Source organism: Prionailurus bengalensis, chromosome E4, assembly GCF_016509475.1.
Source record: "Prionailurus bengalensis isolate Pbe53 chromosome E4, Fcat_Pben_1.1_paternal_pri, whole genome shotgun sequence".
Classification (NCBI taxonomy): Eukaryota; Metazoa; Chordata; class Mammalia; order Carnivora; family Felidae; genus Prionailurus; species Prionailurus bengalensis.
Window position 1 is genome coordinate 44,280,433 of NC_057360.1, and position 13,725 is coordinate 44,294,157.

Here is a 13,725-nt window from a genome sequence, read left to right on the forward strand (position 1 = left end):
AGAAGGGCGTGGGGGCTCTGACTTCATCTCTGCTGGCTGAAAAGACCTGCGCTTAGCATTTCCAGGGGGCCTGGAAGTATCAAGATGTGTTTCAGTGGTTTTGCTACAGTCTGTGATTACACGGTCTGATGGAACAAAGTCATCGGTGCTCAAATGTGCTTTTTATAAAATCCCCAAATATTCTCCCTGGAGTCTTCTGTCCCCTAGCTGTATCCAGCTCAGCGTCAGGACTGTAAAAGAAAATCTTTCTGAGGTTTGGTGCTGTTTTCAGGGTGTGTGTGTGTGTGTGTGTGAGAGAGAGAGAGAGAGAGAGAGAGAGAGAGAGGGAGAGAGAAACAGAGCAGAGACAGAGCACAGAGAGAGAGAGAGAGAGAGAGAGAAACAGCAGAGACAGAGCACAGAGAGAGAGAGAGAGAGAGAGAAGGACATGATGCACGGGTGGACATACAAAGCCTGAGTCAACGGTACCAGAAGTTCAAAGAAGAGATTGGAAGACATCCTCCTGCCTTACGACGCTTTCCCATTTGTGAGTTGGTGGCAGCTCTTGTTTGCTGTCGAGTTGGGAGAACTTCTAGTCTTTTCTTCTCTTCCTTGTTTCCACTTCTTGGCAGCCCCGGAGCATTCTTCATCGCTCAGAGCGCTGCCAGAAGCTGTACAGGTGTGTTCCCAGAGCAGAGTCTTGGAACAATGCTTCTCTGTGTGGACTCTGGCCTCGGTGCTGCCTTATCAAGGCCCCGGCATTTCTGGGCACTGTGGGCAGGGGAGACTTGGCCTGCATATCCCCCTGTGCCCTTCACCCCACTAAGAGTGAGGCCATCCCTGTGTGGGGCAGAGATCTCCTACTGGGGGGCCCAGAAATACATGTGGGCACTTGGAAGTGTAGGGTTCATACCTCAGACAATGGCTTCACCATTCTGTCTCCAGGTGAGGGGATGGCTTGTAAGGAGGAGAGTCGGGAAGGCCTGGACAAGGGCAGGGTCTGAAGGAGGGGATATTGGTGGCATTCGGGCATGAGGGGGATAAGCAAGAGAGCTTCTAAACGCTATTCCAGAATGGTGGCTGAGAGCTTGAGACCACTGATTGAGTCAGATGGTCTCAGGGTTCTGGAATCTCTGTGTGTCCCCACATTTCTGAGAATGCTCCCCTGCAGACATTAGTGGCAAAACCTGTGTCAGGTGCTCATCTTTGGGGGTGTAAAGGAAGAGGGCATCTGCGGAGAGTGGAAGTCTCATGCCAAAACCCCCAAAAGAGTGGGAGAAGAACAGACTCACCCTGGGCCCAAGATGGGGGATGCCTGGGTAGCTCAGTAGGTTAAGCATCCAATTACACACTTGATATTGGCTCAGGTCATGATCTCATGGGTTCGTGAGTTCAAGCCCCACATTGAGCTCTGTGCTAACAGTGTGGATCCTGCTTGGGATTCTCTCTCTCTCTCTCTCTCTCTCTCTCTCTCTTCTGCCCCTCACACACACTCTTTCTCTCTCTCAAAATAAATAAATTAATTAATAAAAAAAAGAATCCACATGTGCTGGATTTTTGGAGCTTGTTACAAATAAGGAAAAGAATGTCAGGAGCCTGAGTTCCTGTCAGCCCAGTCCCCAGATTCTCCAAACAGTGTCCCCCAGTCCCCAGATTGTCCCCAGTCCCCAGATTGTCCAAACAAGTGCAGGCTATCGTGTCCCCTACCACAGATCCTGTCCAGATCAGCCCATCCTCACACACCTGGCCTCACATTCAGGAAGTCAGCCTTCTCAAGAGAGACTCTGCACCCTGCCTGGGCTGGGTCTTCGGGCTGAGCTGTGGCACCTCCAGGACAGGTGACCCCAGCTGGCCCAGAAGCTGTGTGCAGGAACCGCACCTCAAACCTGACCAAATCCGGGCATTTCGCCTGCTGATGGACTTGCGTGGGTTTCTTTACTTCACTCCCATCCTCTGTAGTGCTCTCCTTCCCTTGCCTGGCCTCCTGCTGAAGAGGCTGCAGAGCCCCGTCCCCCCCACCCGGGGAAGTGCTGGCAGCACTGGCCCTGCTGCTGAGCCGTGTGTCACTGGGCAAACTCACTTCACCTCTTTGAGCCTCAGTCTCCCCACCGCTAAAGTAGTTCCCAAGGCTCTGTACAACCCTGGAGATTTAGTCCTGCTTCCATGGAAATGAACATTGTCTATGAAATGTATGCTTTCCCAGGGCGCCTGAGGGGCTCAGTTGGTTGAGCGTCTGACTTCGGCTCAGGTCAGGTCACGATCTCAAGGTTTGTGAGTTGGAGCCCCGCGTTGGGCTTTGTGCTGACAGCTCAGAACCAGGACCCTGTTTCAGATTCTGTGTCTCCCTCTCTCTCTGTGCCTCCCCCGCTCGTGCTCTGTCTCTCTCTCTCTCAGAAATAAATAAAACATAAAAAAAAAAAAAGAAACATATGCTTTCCCATGAAGCACCTGATTTGGGATGTTATCTGCGGGCCTTTTAAGCTGGGTTAGAGAAGCCGCCTCCACATTTCTGGTTGGGGCAGGGTCAGAGACAGGTAACAGTCCTTCCTGTTGAGGATAACGCCTTTGTCCCTGGAGGCACTTTAATTTGTTAAGACCTGTTCTCCCCTATGACTATGAACTTCCTTGTGCACCAGGCAGGGAAGCTATTACCTGTATCCTACAGGCTGGCAAAATGAGGCCCAGAAAAGTGAAGTCTTTCTCCAGGGATCTGTGACCCCTGGTGATTGATGTCAATCAGTAGAAAGAGCACCAGCCTGAAGTCAGATGACTTGACCTTGAGAAAGTCACTAAGGTCCCTAGATCCCAATTTCCTGTCTGTAAAGTGGCAATAATAATGATTGCAAGGTCACACAAAATAACGGTGGTGAGAACAGTTTGCAAACGCATAAAACACACATTACCCGTCACCAGCCATTCCCTGTGGCACCGAGGTGTCCTCCCACGCTCCACTTCTCTCCTTCACGGTTTTCCTTCCTGGAGCAAAATGCCATCTCCCAGGGTATTTCTCCGGGTGGAAGTGGATAGAATCCTGCCTGACTCCTAATCCCCTGGTGCTTCTTTCCCTCCAGACTGTAAATTCACCTGCCACCCGGAGTGCCGCCATCTGATCCAGCTGGACTGCAGTCAGCAGGGAGGCCCATCCCAGGACAGACCCTCTCCAGAAAGCACCCTCACTCCAGTCTTCAGCCAGGTAGGCAGCAAAGCTCAGGGACCGGGCTGGGAACAGCTTCCTCTGGTGTCCTAGACTCCACTTTCTTTGCCCGGGAGCTCTGGTCAGCAGGAGGTGGCATGAATACCGCACACGTGCTGGATGTTGGGGTCTCCTCCGGCCAGACACACTCCTTTCCAAGGGCCTGGGATGATGGAACAGGAACAGTGACACAGAGAACTGTGTAGACACTCAGAAGTGCTCTTCAGTGCTCTCCAAGCACAGAGCCTGCTTTGGCCGAGGGCTTCAAGCTAGAGGTGTGGGTATAAATGAGGGCAGGAAGGAGAGAAGGCTCCTGAAGGTCCTTTGAAGCCTCATAGCCCTGGGGCAGTGGGGATGTTGGAGCTGAGGCTCCTCCAGTATATCATCCTCCCTGTGGTCAGCCTGCTAACCTAGATATAACTTTAGAAGGGCTGGGCGGATATTCTTGCTTTGTGTTCAAGAACCAGGAAATCGATGTCCAAAGCAGCCTCTGGTTCATGGGTTTAGCCAAGGCTCTTGAGTCAGGATGCATCCAAACTTTGATGTCTAGGATTTGGAATGGAGACAGGACAAGATTTTTTGGTTCTTGCATTGAACGAGCCCTCATTGAGTATCCATTGTGTGCCAAGCACTGGTAAGAGTGGGGATAATAAATGGTGCTTCACAGTGCTTATCCCCAGAGACCTTACATTCTGGCAGGGGACACAGAATACAACCCAAGAGTATGTACTGTGATGCATGTTGCAATAAAAGAAGCACGAATCAAGTGTTTTGAGAATGCAAAGCAATTGTTTCTGTTGGGAGACATCAGGGACGTTTGATCTGATCCTTAATGTATGGTCAAGGAGGTATGGAGTGTTCCCAGATATCGTTCATCTATTCATTTAAGAAATAGGTTTTTAGGGTTGACCATGTGCCAGGCCCAGGAATGCCAAGGACTTAGTGATGAAGCAAACAGACACGGTGCCTGCCCTCCCTGTGCTTGCGGTAGAGGAGGGGAGTGAGATTTTAAACAAATAAGCCCAGGGTGCTGTGAGAGACAACACAGGTGCCGAATGACTGGTTACTTCCTGGAGAGAACACTAGTGGCCCCGGGGGAATCCCAAGTGGGCCCCAGCTCCTGAGACTAGCCATCCACAGGCATTTTCTGGCCATGATTAGTCACCTGATCTGCCTGTGGGTGTTACCAGCCTTCCTGCTGTTCCCCCACCCCTTGTCTCCCATTGGGAAAGCATTGCTAGAAAGCAAACATGATGTATGTTTCTATAAGAACGAGACCAAATGGGTTCTAAGGTACATGTTTACAAAAATTCTGTACATCCTCCACACATTTTGGAATAGGAACTGTTTCTAGTGTGGCCCGAATGTAACCAGGCCTTGATGCCCCACGAGGGGTGAGGAGGAAGGAGGGGCACGTCAGACCTCCAAAACCCTGCCGAACGATGCAGAATTTTGCCTAAGGTTTTCCTTACAAGATGGAGGAGGGGGGTTACAGAGCACACCCTGCAGCAGCATTTCCTAGAAATGGCAGTTTCTGGGGATATTTTTGGTTGTCCCAACTGGGGTGATGCTACTGGCATCTAGGGGGAGAAGCCAGGGATGCTGCTAAACACCCTACATTACACAAGACAGGCCCCCACAGCAAAGAATTATCTGGCCCAGGGGAGGTCTAGAAACCCTTCCCTGGAACAGTTTAGCTAGCTCCCAAGTGTGGTGGCCAGGCCCTGGAGTTCGCTGTGTATCTTGTCTCCCCCTCAGGGCGTCAACAGCAAACAGGGGCTTCCAAGTCTGAGTATTCGGAAGCAGAGTGGCCCCCTCTTTCCTCTGCTGGAAAGAGGAGTCAACCTCAGAACCATGTGGCAAACTGCATCAAGGCTGAGTCTAGACTCATCCACCAATGTCTAGAGTACATCCACCAGTAAAATAGAGAAGGAGCCACACAGAACCACACAGAAGGGTCCAAGGGTCCCACGTGGGTGCTAAACGGCCCCCAGCCAGCAAACAGTCTGGAGTGGGGTTTGCTCCCGGCCGGCTGGGTTGGCTGTTATGTTTGCCTTGGACAGGCCCGACTGCATGCTTCAGCACAGCCAGGGCAGAACCTAGCCTTCTATCAATAAAACCTGGGCCCTGCTCCAGTCTCACTCCCCTTTTCTAAAAGGCTTGTTTATGCTGATTTCCTTCTTGGCTCGATTTTCAGTTAAATACCAGCATGGAGCTTTCTTTCACCTTGACGTGGTCACCTGGGCAGAGCTAGCTTCATGTGCCAGTGCCGTCTTCCTGGGAGGCTTTGTTGTGGCCTGGTCTGGGCTCAGCTAGTTTGGGGGCATATGGCTGCTGGGAGGTCTCAGCTTGGTGGCATTTCTCCTTGCAACTCTTTAAGGAAAAGAAAATCATTGATTTCCTTCCGTCTGGAAGGAACCACTGTGAGTTAACATTTTTACATTTTCTTCCTGTATATTCATCCATTTTTCAAAACATGGTTGGGATCATCCTGTAGATAAGTATCTGGCCTCCACCTCTGAAAAGCAGTAATCCCAAGGTTCTGGCTGTCTTCTCTCTGCCATGCCAGAGGGAGACAGGGAGGGAGGAAGAGGGGTAGGTGTGTGAGGGGGCAGAGATGGACTCAGAACCCCCAGCTGCAAACTTAACAGGCCCTGTGGGTTGTGCTTGACTCTCCCAAGTGGAGAAACGGAGGAAAGGTGCCCACCTGTTCTTTCTCCACCACAAACCTAGTACTTTTATTTTATTTTTGAGAGACAGAGACAGAGCTCGAGCAGGGGAGGCATAGAGAGAGAGGAAGACACAGAATCCGAAACAGGCCCTAGGCTCTCAGCTGTCAGCACAGAGCCAGACATGGGCTCAAACTCATGAATCATGAGATCATGACCTGAGCCAAAGTCGGACGCTTAACCGACTGAGCCACCCAGGTGCCCCTATTATTATTATTTTTTTTGAGAGACAGAGAGAGACTGGGTGCAAACAGGGGAGGTTCAGAAGGAGAGGCAGAGAGAGTTTCAAGCAGGCTGTGCGCTCAGCACTGAGTCAGATGTGAGGCTCCATCCCACGACCATGAGATCATACCCTGAGCTAAAATCAAGAGTCAGACATTCAATGGACTGAACCACCCAAGTGCCCCAAAACTAGTGTTTTAGAATCTCTCCTTGGAGATCTCTGATGTCTGTGATATGTGACTTTTTCCCTGGGCACTTCTTGTTGACCTAGCGAATCCCCTTCATGTCCACCCCAGGTCCCTTCTTCAGTTTCACCCTGATTCCCAGAGAACATGGCTGGCATTGACCAAAGACCACAAGAAATTGCCAGCATGGCTGCAGTTCCTTTACTAGGCCCTGATTACTTTATGCTTCAGGTGGTCTTTACTCCTAGATGTCACTCTGTGATGAAAAAAAACCCCAAAAACCCTCAGGGACTCCCCGGTGCCCTCGCAATGGAGCTCGAGTTTGCCAGTTTGGTCCAGGCCTTTCATTGCCTTTGCGGAAGCAGACCCCGAGGATGGAAGTTCTTGCCCCAACTGTTGATTCTCATCATAACCCACTGTAGCCCAGGGGACGCCTTGCAGCTCTGCCTCCGTGGCCTCTGGTGCCACTTATGTTGGTGCATGGAATGCGCAGGTGACAAGCAAAACCATAAGCGATCTTCCTTCCACTCAGGTCACTCACAGCCGGGCACTGAAGCTGTTTACACCTGCTGCTCCCAGGGTCCTTCCCCTCCCCCTGCCCTTTCGGGAGCTAGGAGCCAGGAGCACCCAGAAACCAGCCTCCCGCTCCTGGCTGCACACAGCCCGGCCCGGCCCTCACTCAGGCACTTTCCACACGTGGGAGTCTGGCCATCCCCATGTTCCTCCTGTGCTATGATTTCCTTAATATTTCTCTTTAAATACGTTCATTTTATCAAACTTAGATAAAACGTGTGTTCAAGGAAAATTTAAAAATCCTTGAACCACTGGTTTGATGTCCTGAGGATTTTTTCCCTGACACATATTCAATTAATTCTTAATCTCTAAAATTGAAAGAACAACGTGTTTCCAAGGACTGCCTCAGATTCCTTCCACACGTATTTACTGAGCCAGGCACTGCTCTAAAATCCTTTTAGGTGCCGTCAGCGGGAAATGCTGCCTACAGAAGCTAGTCTCTTAGGTCATCCAGTGAGTGCTTCGATTACCAGTGCACTGGGTCTGGCCCCTGCCTAAGGGAGGCTGTGACCGTGGAGAGAACCTGGGCAGCTGGGAAGAAAATTCCAGCCATCTGAGCCAGTGCTAAGGCACTCAGCCAAAGGAGAGATGGGAGGTGGGAGCGCCTGGGCAGCTCAGTCGGTTAAGCGTTTGACTCTTGATCTCGGCTCAGGTCATGATCTTACGGTTCATGAGTTCAAGCCCCACATCAGGCTGATGGTGGAGCCTGCTTGGGATTCTCTCTTTCCCCCTCTCACTGCCCCTCCCTCCCTCTCTCTCTGAAAATAAATAAACTTGAAAAAAAATTTTAAAAGAAACAAAGGAGGGGCGCCTGAGTGGCTCAGTCGGTTAAGCGTCTGACTTCAGCTCAGGTCATGATCTCACAGCTCGTGAATTGGAGCCCCACGTCAGGCTCTGTGATGACAGCTAGGAGCCTGGAGCCTGCTTTGGATTCTGTCTCCCTCTCTCTGCCCCACCCCTGCTTGCTCTCTGTCTCTCAAAACTGAATAAACATTAAAAAAAAAAAAAAAGAAACAAAGGAGGAATGGATCCTTATGTACTTACTGTAGGGAATAGTGCAGAGTGGAGGTAAGTCACTCCATGGTCCATACAGGGCAAGCCTATTTGTATTGTGTGTGTGTGTGTGTGTGTGTGTTAGTGCAGAGCAAGGGCTTGGAGGCTTCCCGGCAATCCATGGGAGAGATTTCACCTTGCGGGGGTGGGAGTAGGAGTCTCTGTCTCTGTTGCCTCCAATGGCCCTCCTGGATTTTTTATCCCATCATCCCTGTGATGAAAACCTGCAGTGGCTTCCCATGGCTCTCAAAATCAATCCAAATCTGGACAAGCACAGAAATCCTTCGTGGTCTGGCTCTGCCAACTCTCCAAAATACCAGAAAGATGGGCCACTGTCCTGGACATGAAACCAAGACACTATGACTGTGGTCTGGCAGGCACTTTTTGCTATAAGATTGGTGATTGTCCTCTCCCCTGTGGCCCAAGGTATGGCTCCCCTTTGTAGATGGGAAGACCAAGACCCTGTCCCCACTCACCAAAGGGACAGATAGATGGCTTCCATAGCTCCAGGGTGGATCAGCCCCACAGGTTGCTGGCTGATACCTTTCTGCCGCACCCTTACCTCCCACCCTCTACTGTCACTCCTTAGCGGGGCCTCTGCTGGAATGGCCTCCCTCAGCCCCTGCAGCCATGCGAGGTGACTCAGCTGGCATGGAAAGCTGAGTTTCCTGGCTCCTGGCCCCATGCTCCCTCCCACAGCAGGCACGCTGCTGTCTGTCTACCCAGGGCTCTGCCTTTCCAGAAGCTGGCCTGCCCCAACCCTGAGCCCAACAGCCACATGCTGAACCCAGAACTACCACACGGGGGAGCCAGCCGCAAGACGGGGAGAGACTGGGGGCGGGGTCTGTCCCTGCTCAGGCTCCCTAACACACACTGACACACACCTGCACCTTTCTCAGTGGATTCTGGGTCCTAGGTCTCCTCCGAAATGCTGGACAAAGGTTTATCGCATTTAATTGTGACTGATAACAACAGTAGTTAACATTTGTTGAGGTATATCATGTGTTCTTTCTACTTGTTTTATCAGTTATTGAGAGAGAAATATTGAAATATCCAATTGTAATTGTGGATTACCCTATTTCTCCTTATGGTTCTATCTTTCTGAATTTTGAAGCTCCATTATTGTGCTTAGACATTTAGGATTAGTATGTTCTCTAGATGAATTGACCCCTTATCATTAAGAAATAACCTTCTTTATCCCTGGTAATATTCTTTGCTCTGAAATCTACTTTGTCCAATAATAATATAGCCACTCCAGCTTTCTTTTGATTACCATGAGCATGATACTTATTAATCCATCCTTTTACTTTTAGGCTATTTGTGTCTTTATAGTTAAAAGTCATTTCCTGTAGACAGCAAATTGTTGGATCTTGTTTTTTTTTTTTTTAATCCAATTGGATAATCTCTGCCCTTTAATTGGGTTATTTAGATCATTTGCATTTAATGTGATGATCGATATAATTAGATTTTAAGTCTATCATGTTTCTATTTTTTCCTATCTGTCCTTTCTGTTCTTTGTTCCTCTTTTTTCCTTGCCTTATTTTGGAAAATTGAATATATTTTATGTTTCCATTTTATTTCATTTGTTGCCAGCCCACCCACATGTGCCAAAGCCAGTCTCCAGCTGTCCTGCTCCACTCTGGCTACATGTGGGACAGCTGCTCCACCCTCCACAGATTTCCTTCAATGCTCTAGAAGCCAGAAGTGTTAGCCAAAGCTGTCAGTGATTCATTTCCACTAGGCAGCTGCCTCTCACAGGAGCCGCCCCAAGGCCTATCTGACCAGCTCAGTCCAACCCATGGGGCTTGTTTCTGATCACGCAGAGCTGAAAGCCTTCCCAACCACGAGGCACCTGAGATCCTGGCTCTGAGGAGGGACACAGCTCTAGTACCTATTTCTCTAGAAATCCTTAGGTACTGGAGACATTTCCCTGTGTTCCTCACAGCTCGACCCCGACTGTGGCTGCCTGAGATGGCCTCTGGGTGGGCCAGGTCAGTCCTGAGTCTCTGAGGAGGCAGTGAGGCCTCTTTCTACATGTCACAGTGCAGGAGTTGTTTGTGTCTGACCCTGGTGACCACATTGCCCTGGCTAATGGAGGACTGGTCTTGCCTGGAGAGGGGCAGGTGGGGGGCAGGGTTGTTGATCAGAAACACCTTTTGTGATTTTCTAGTCTCATCAAAGGAGGACAACTAGAAGGTAGACTCCCTGTGTCTGACTCGGACCTGACATGAGCTCTTCAGGACCTGTGCCTCTTGGTATCCCTGACTTAACTGTGTCCAGTGTTTTTAAATGCAAGGGCCCTATCAAAGCTGTTAGCCAAGCAACAGAAGTGCTGTGTGGGCTAGAACCCGCGAGACAGTGAATCTCCTGTGAGTCTAACCTAAATGGTATGTAACCACTTACCTTTTATGACAGGAAGTCGCCTGAGGAGAAATAGAGCTCTCTGCTCTGCACGGCTGGTTTAATACTGTAAAATGCTACTCTCAGGATGGAGGATGGCGTTCTTAAGATTCAAGCCAGAGAGGGCATCTGGGAAAGGCTGCTTCTGAAAAGCATGGGGAAGGTGTGGGAGGTCTGGTCGTTACTGGTAAATATGTGTCAGGAAGAGGGGAGGACATTAGATTTTGACAGGCAGAGAAAGCAGTAGAACAAACCAGCAGAGGGCAGGGAAGCTGCTGGGAGCATGAATCAAATTTTGTGCGGCTGCAATGAGGGATGCTCTATGCTAGCTGGAGATGGGTATGAACTGCCTGCTGGGCATGTGCTGTGAAGGGCCTTGAAGGACCGACTTGGAGGGTGCAGTTTGGAACATTATTGTGGGCAGTGGGGAGTGAGAGTCGTTGGAGGAAGGACAATTGTAATGGAAAATTGTCAGATACAGAGGGTCTGGACTGTAAATCAGATTCTACCATTTACTTGCTCTGTGACTAGGGCAAACTAACCACGCTGAGCCTCAGTTTATTCCTCTGCAAAATACTTCCTCGCAGGGTTGTGCCGATCAAGTGAGAATATGAAATGTATAAGAGCTTGATAACTCTAATATAACTTCTTATTTCATGTTGTTCTACTAGACTGTGCATGGTGACAAGGCAGAGACTATGTTTAATCCAGGCCTGAATCTCAACTCCTGGTCTGGTACTTGCCATGTAGAAGGTACCCAGTAAATATTCCTTTTTCTTTTAAGTTTATTAATTTTTGAGAGAGAGAGAGTGAGAGAGGGAGAGAGAGACAGAGGTGGGGGGAGGGGCAGAGAGAGAGGGGGACACAGAATCGGAAACAGGCTCCAGGCTCTGAGCCATCAGCCCAGAGCCCGACGCGGGGCTCGAACTCACGGACCGCGAGATCGTGACCTGGCTGAAGTTGGACGCTCAACCGACTGCGCCACCCAGGCGCCCCTGAAATTTGAATAAAAGGTTTTGTGATAGAACAGTCATGATTAGACCTTCGTATAGAAGGGTGACTTTGGAGACACCTGGGTGGCTCAGTCAGTTAGATGTCCAACTCTTGATTCTGGCTCAGGTTATGATCTCACGGTTCATGGGATCAGGCCCCATGTAGGGGTCTGTGCTGATAGTGCAGAACCCGCTTGGGATTCTCTGTCTCCCTCTCTCTGCCTCACCACTGCTCATGCTTTTTCTTTCCAAAATATATAAACAATAGGGGCTCCGAGGTGGCTCAGTTGGCTAAGTGTCTGGCTTCTGCTTAGGTCATCATTTTGCAGCTCGTGAGTTTGAGCCCTGCATGGGCTCTGTGCAGACAGCTCAGAGCCTGAAGCCTGCTTTGGATTCCGTGTCTCCTTCTCTCTCTGCCCCTCCCCTACTCTCTCTCTCTCTCTTTGTCTCTTTCTCTCAAGAATAAATAAAAGTTTTAAAAAGTTTATAAGTAAATAAATAAATACTAAAAAAAAAAAAAAAACAGAACGGTGACCTTGGCGATAAGGGTACGGGAAGCTTGGAGACGGCAGAGATGGAAACAAAGGAAACTACTGGAAGGCTTTGCAATAATCTACATTAATGGTATTCATTGAGCTAGGAAATGTGAAGGAGCAGGTGGAGGGGGAGGCGGGGAATAATAAGCTCAATTTGGGGCCCATCGCCAGTGAGGCTCCAAGGGAAGGGCTGGGTATTCCGTGAGCTGTCGCATCTTGCCACCGGGAGCTACCTGGGAGGGTGAGAATTCTGAGACACGAGTCTGTGAGGGATAGTTGACACCATTGGCACAGGTGAGACTAAGCTCCCAGGGAGAATACAGGCTTATGGGAGCAGGGGTAGGAAGAGAAGACGGTCAGTGGCTGGGCCCTGAGAAACCTGAACAAGCTAAAGGGAAGATGGGGGCAGAGGCAGACTGGGAAAGTAGTTCCTGGCTTGTGATGGGCTATGATTTCGGGCAGGATGGCTATTACGAGAGCAATCACAAGGGTAAACACCTTATACTACTATAGGGTGTCCCAGACCTTGATTCTGAAGTCAGACAAGCCGGGTGGATTTGGCTTCGCCATTAATTAGTATGATTATGTGCAAATTACTTAACCTGCCTGAACCTCCTTTTCCTCTCTGGAAATAGAGATAATAAGTGTAGCTTCCTCATCAGTTTGTTGTAGGGACTAAATGAAATGATGCACATACAGTTAGTGGCACAGTGCCTGCACATACTGGCTAATAATAATTTCAAAATATGTCTCAGGGGTCGGGTGGCAGGTACCTGACCCTGGTTTTAAGTCTCTGAATATGTCGGCAGGTCATAAGGCCCCAGATCTGATCTCTACCCCGACACCCTTCAGTGGGACAGATGAAGAATCCTGAGGTCCAAAGCTGCTCCAGATGCCATATCAAGCTGGAGTTGAGCTGGGGTAGCATAGAGCTCCTGACTTCCAGTCTTGTGATACAGCTTTTCTGGAACACACAGAGCCACGCAGTGGATCCAATGAGGGGGATCTGGGCACATGCCAGGAGCACGTCTGAGAAAGGAAGAAAGCTTAAAATAGTGTCTTTCATCATCTGACACTTTGAGGCAGGAAAGTCACCCATTTTACCATTTCACTTTGGCCTTTCTGAACCCCAGCACGATGCCATGGATTTAAGGCTCCAGAGCCTGCAACCTAAGGTCCAGACCCCTCTTTCTGGGTCCAGAGACAAGAGCAGCCAGTTCCTGTCCTTTGTGTGTTCACCCCAGAGACTTAAAAAGCTACTGCTCAGGCTCTTCCATTCCCCTGCCCCCTTCTCCTCCTCTGGTCAGGTTGTCACTGCTGTTGGTTATTCATAGGGAAGAGGTGCTGACAGGGTCGTTAGACACTGAAAGGAATCCAATCTTCCTTTCTAAGGGTCCCTGGAGCTTCAGTCTAGATTTTTCCTCCTGGAGGCTGGCCAATTTATTCTATTATATTTGATCTTTGCAGCTTTCAGAAGAAAGTCCCAGGGTCCTCAAGAACACAGTCTCTGTGTTGCTGACTTCTTTACTCATGACTCTCTTCCAGGCCTAGAGTCCCTGACAGGTGGAGCAGGGTGGAGAAAGACACTAACTAGGAGGTAGGAGACTTTGAAGGTATGAGCTGTGATGGAACATGCTACTTCCCTCACTTTCCTGTCTATAAAATGGGTCTAATACCTGCTTTCAAGATTCTAGAGCCGCCCAAGTAATGAATGGTAAAAAGGCTTTGAGAAGCCTTTTCAGACACCAGTTTTTCTTAATATTTGGAACAGCATAGAATAGCACCCTAAAAGAACACAAAATCACTTCGGACTTTTCCTAAGCACGTCTGGCAGCTAGTGCGTTGCTCACAAGGGGAGACTCA

The 13,725-nt window shown here is 49.6% G+C and overlaps 1 protein-coding gene across 1 annotated transcript in view; it reads left to right on the forward strand.

Moving 5' to 3' along the window:
• RASSF5 (Ras association domain family member 5) overlaps positions 1-13,725 on the forward strand; it is a 67,038-nt gene that overhangs the window by 20,698 nt on the left and 32,615 nt on the right. Inside the window, exon 2 of the mRNA XM_043568350.1 lies at positions 3,051-3,172. Coding sequence (XP_043424285.1) covers positions 3,051-3,172 — 122 coding nt within the window. The remainder of the gene's footprint in view (positions 1-3,050; positions 3,173-13,725) is intronic.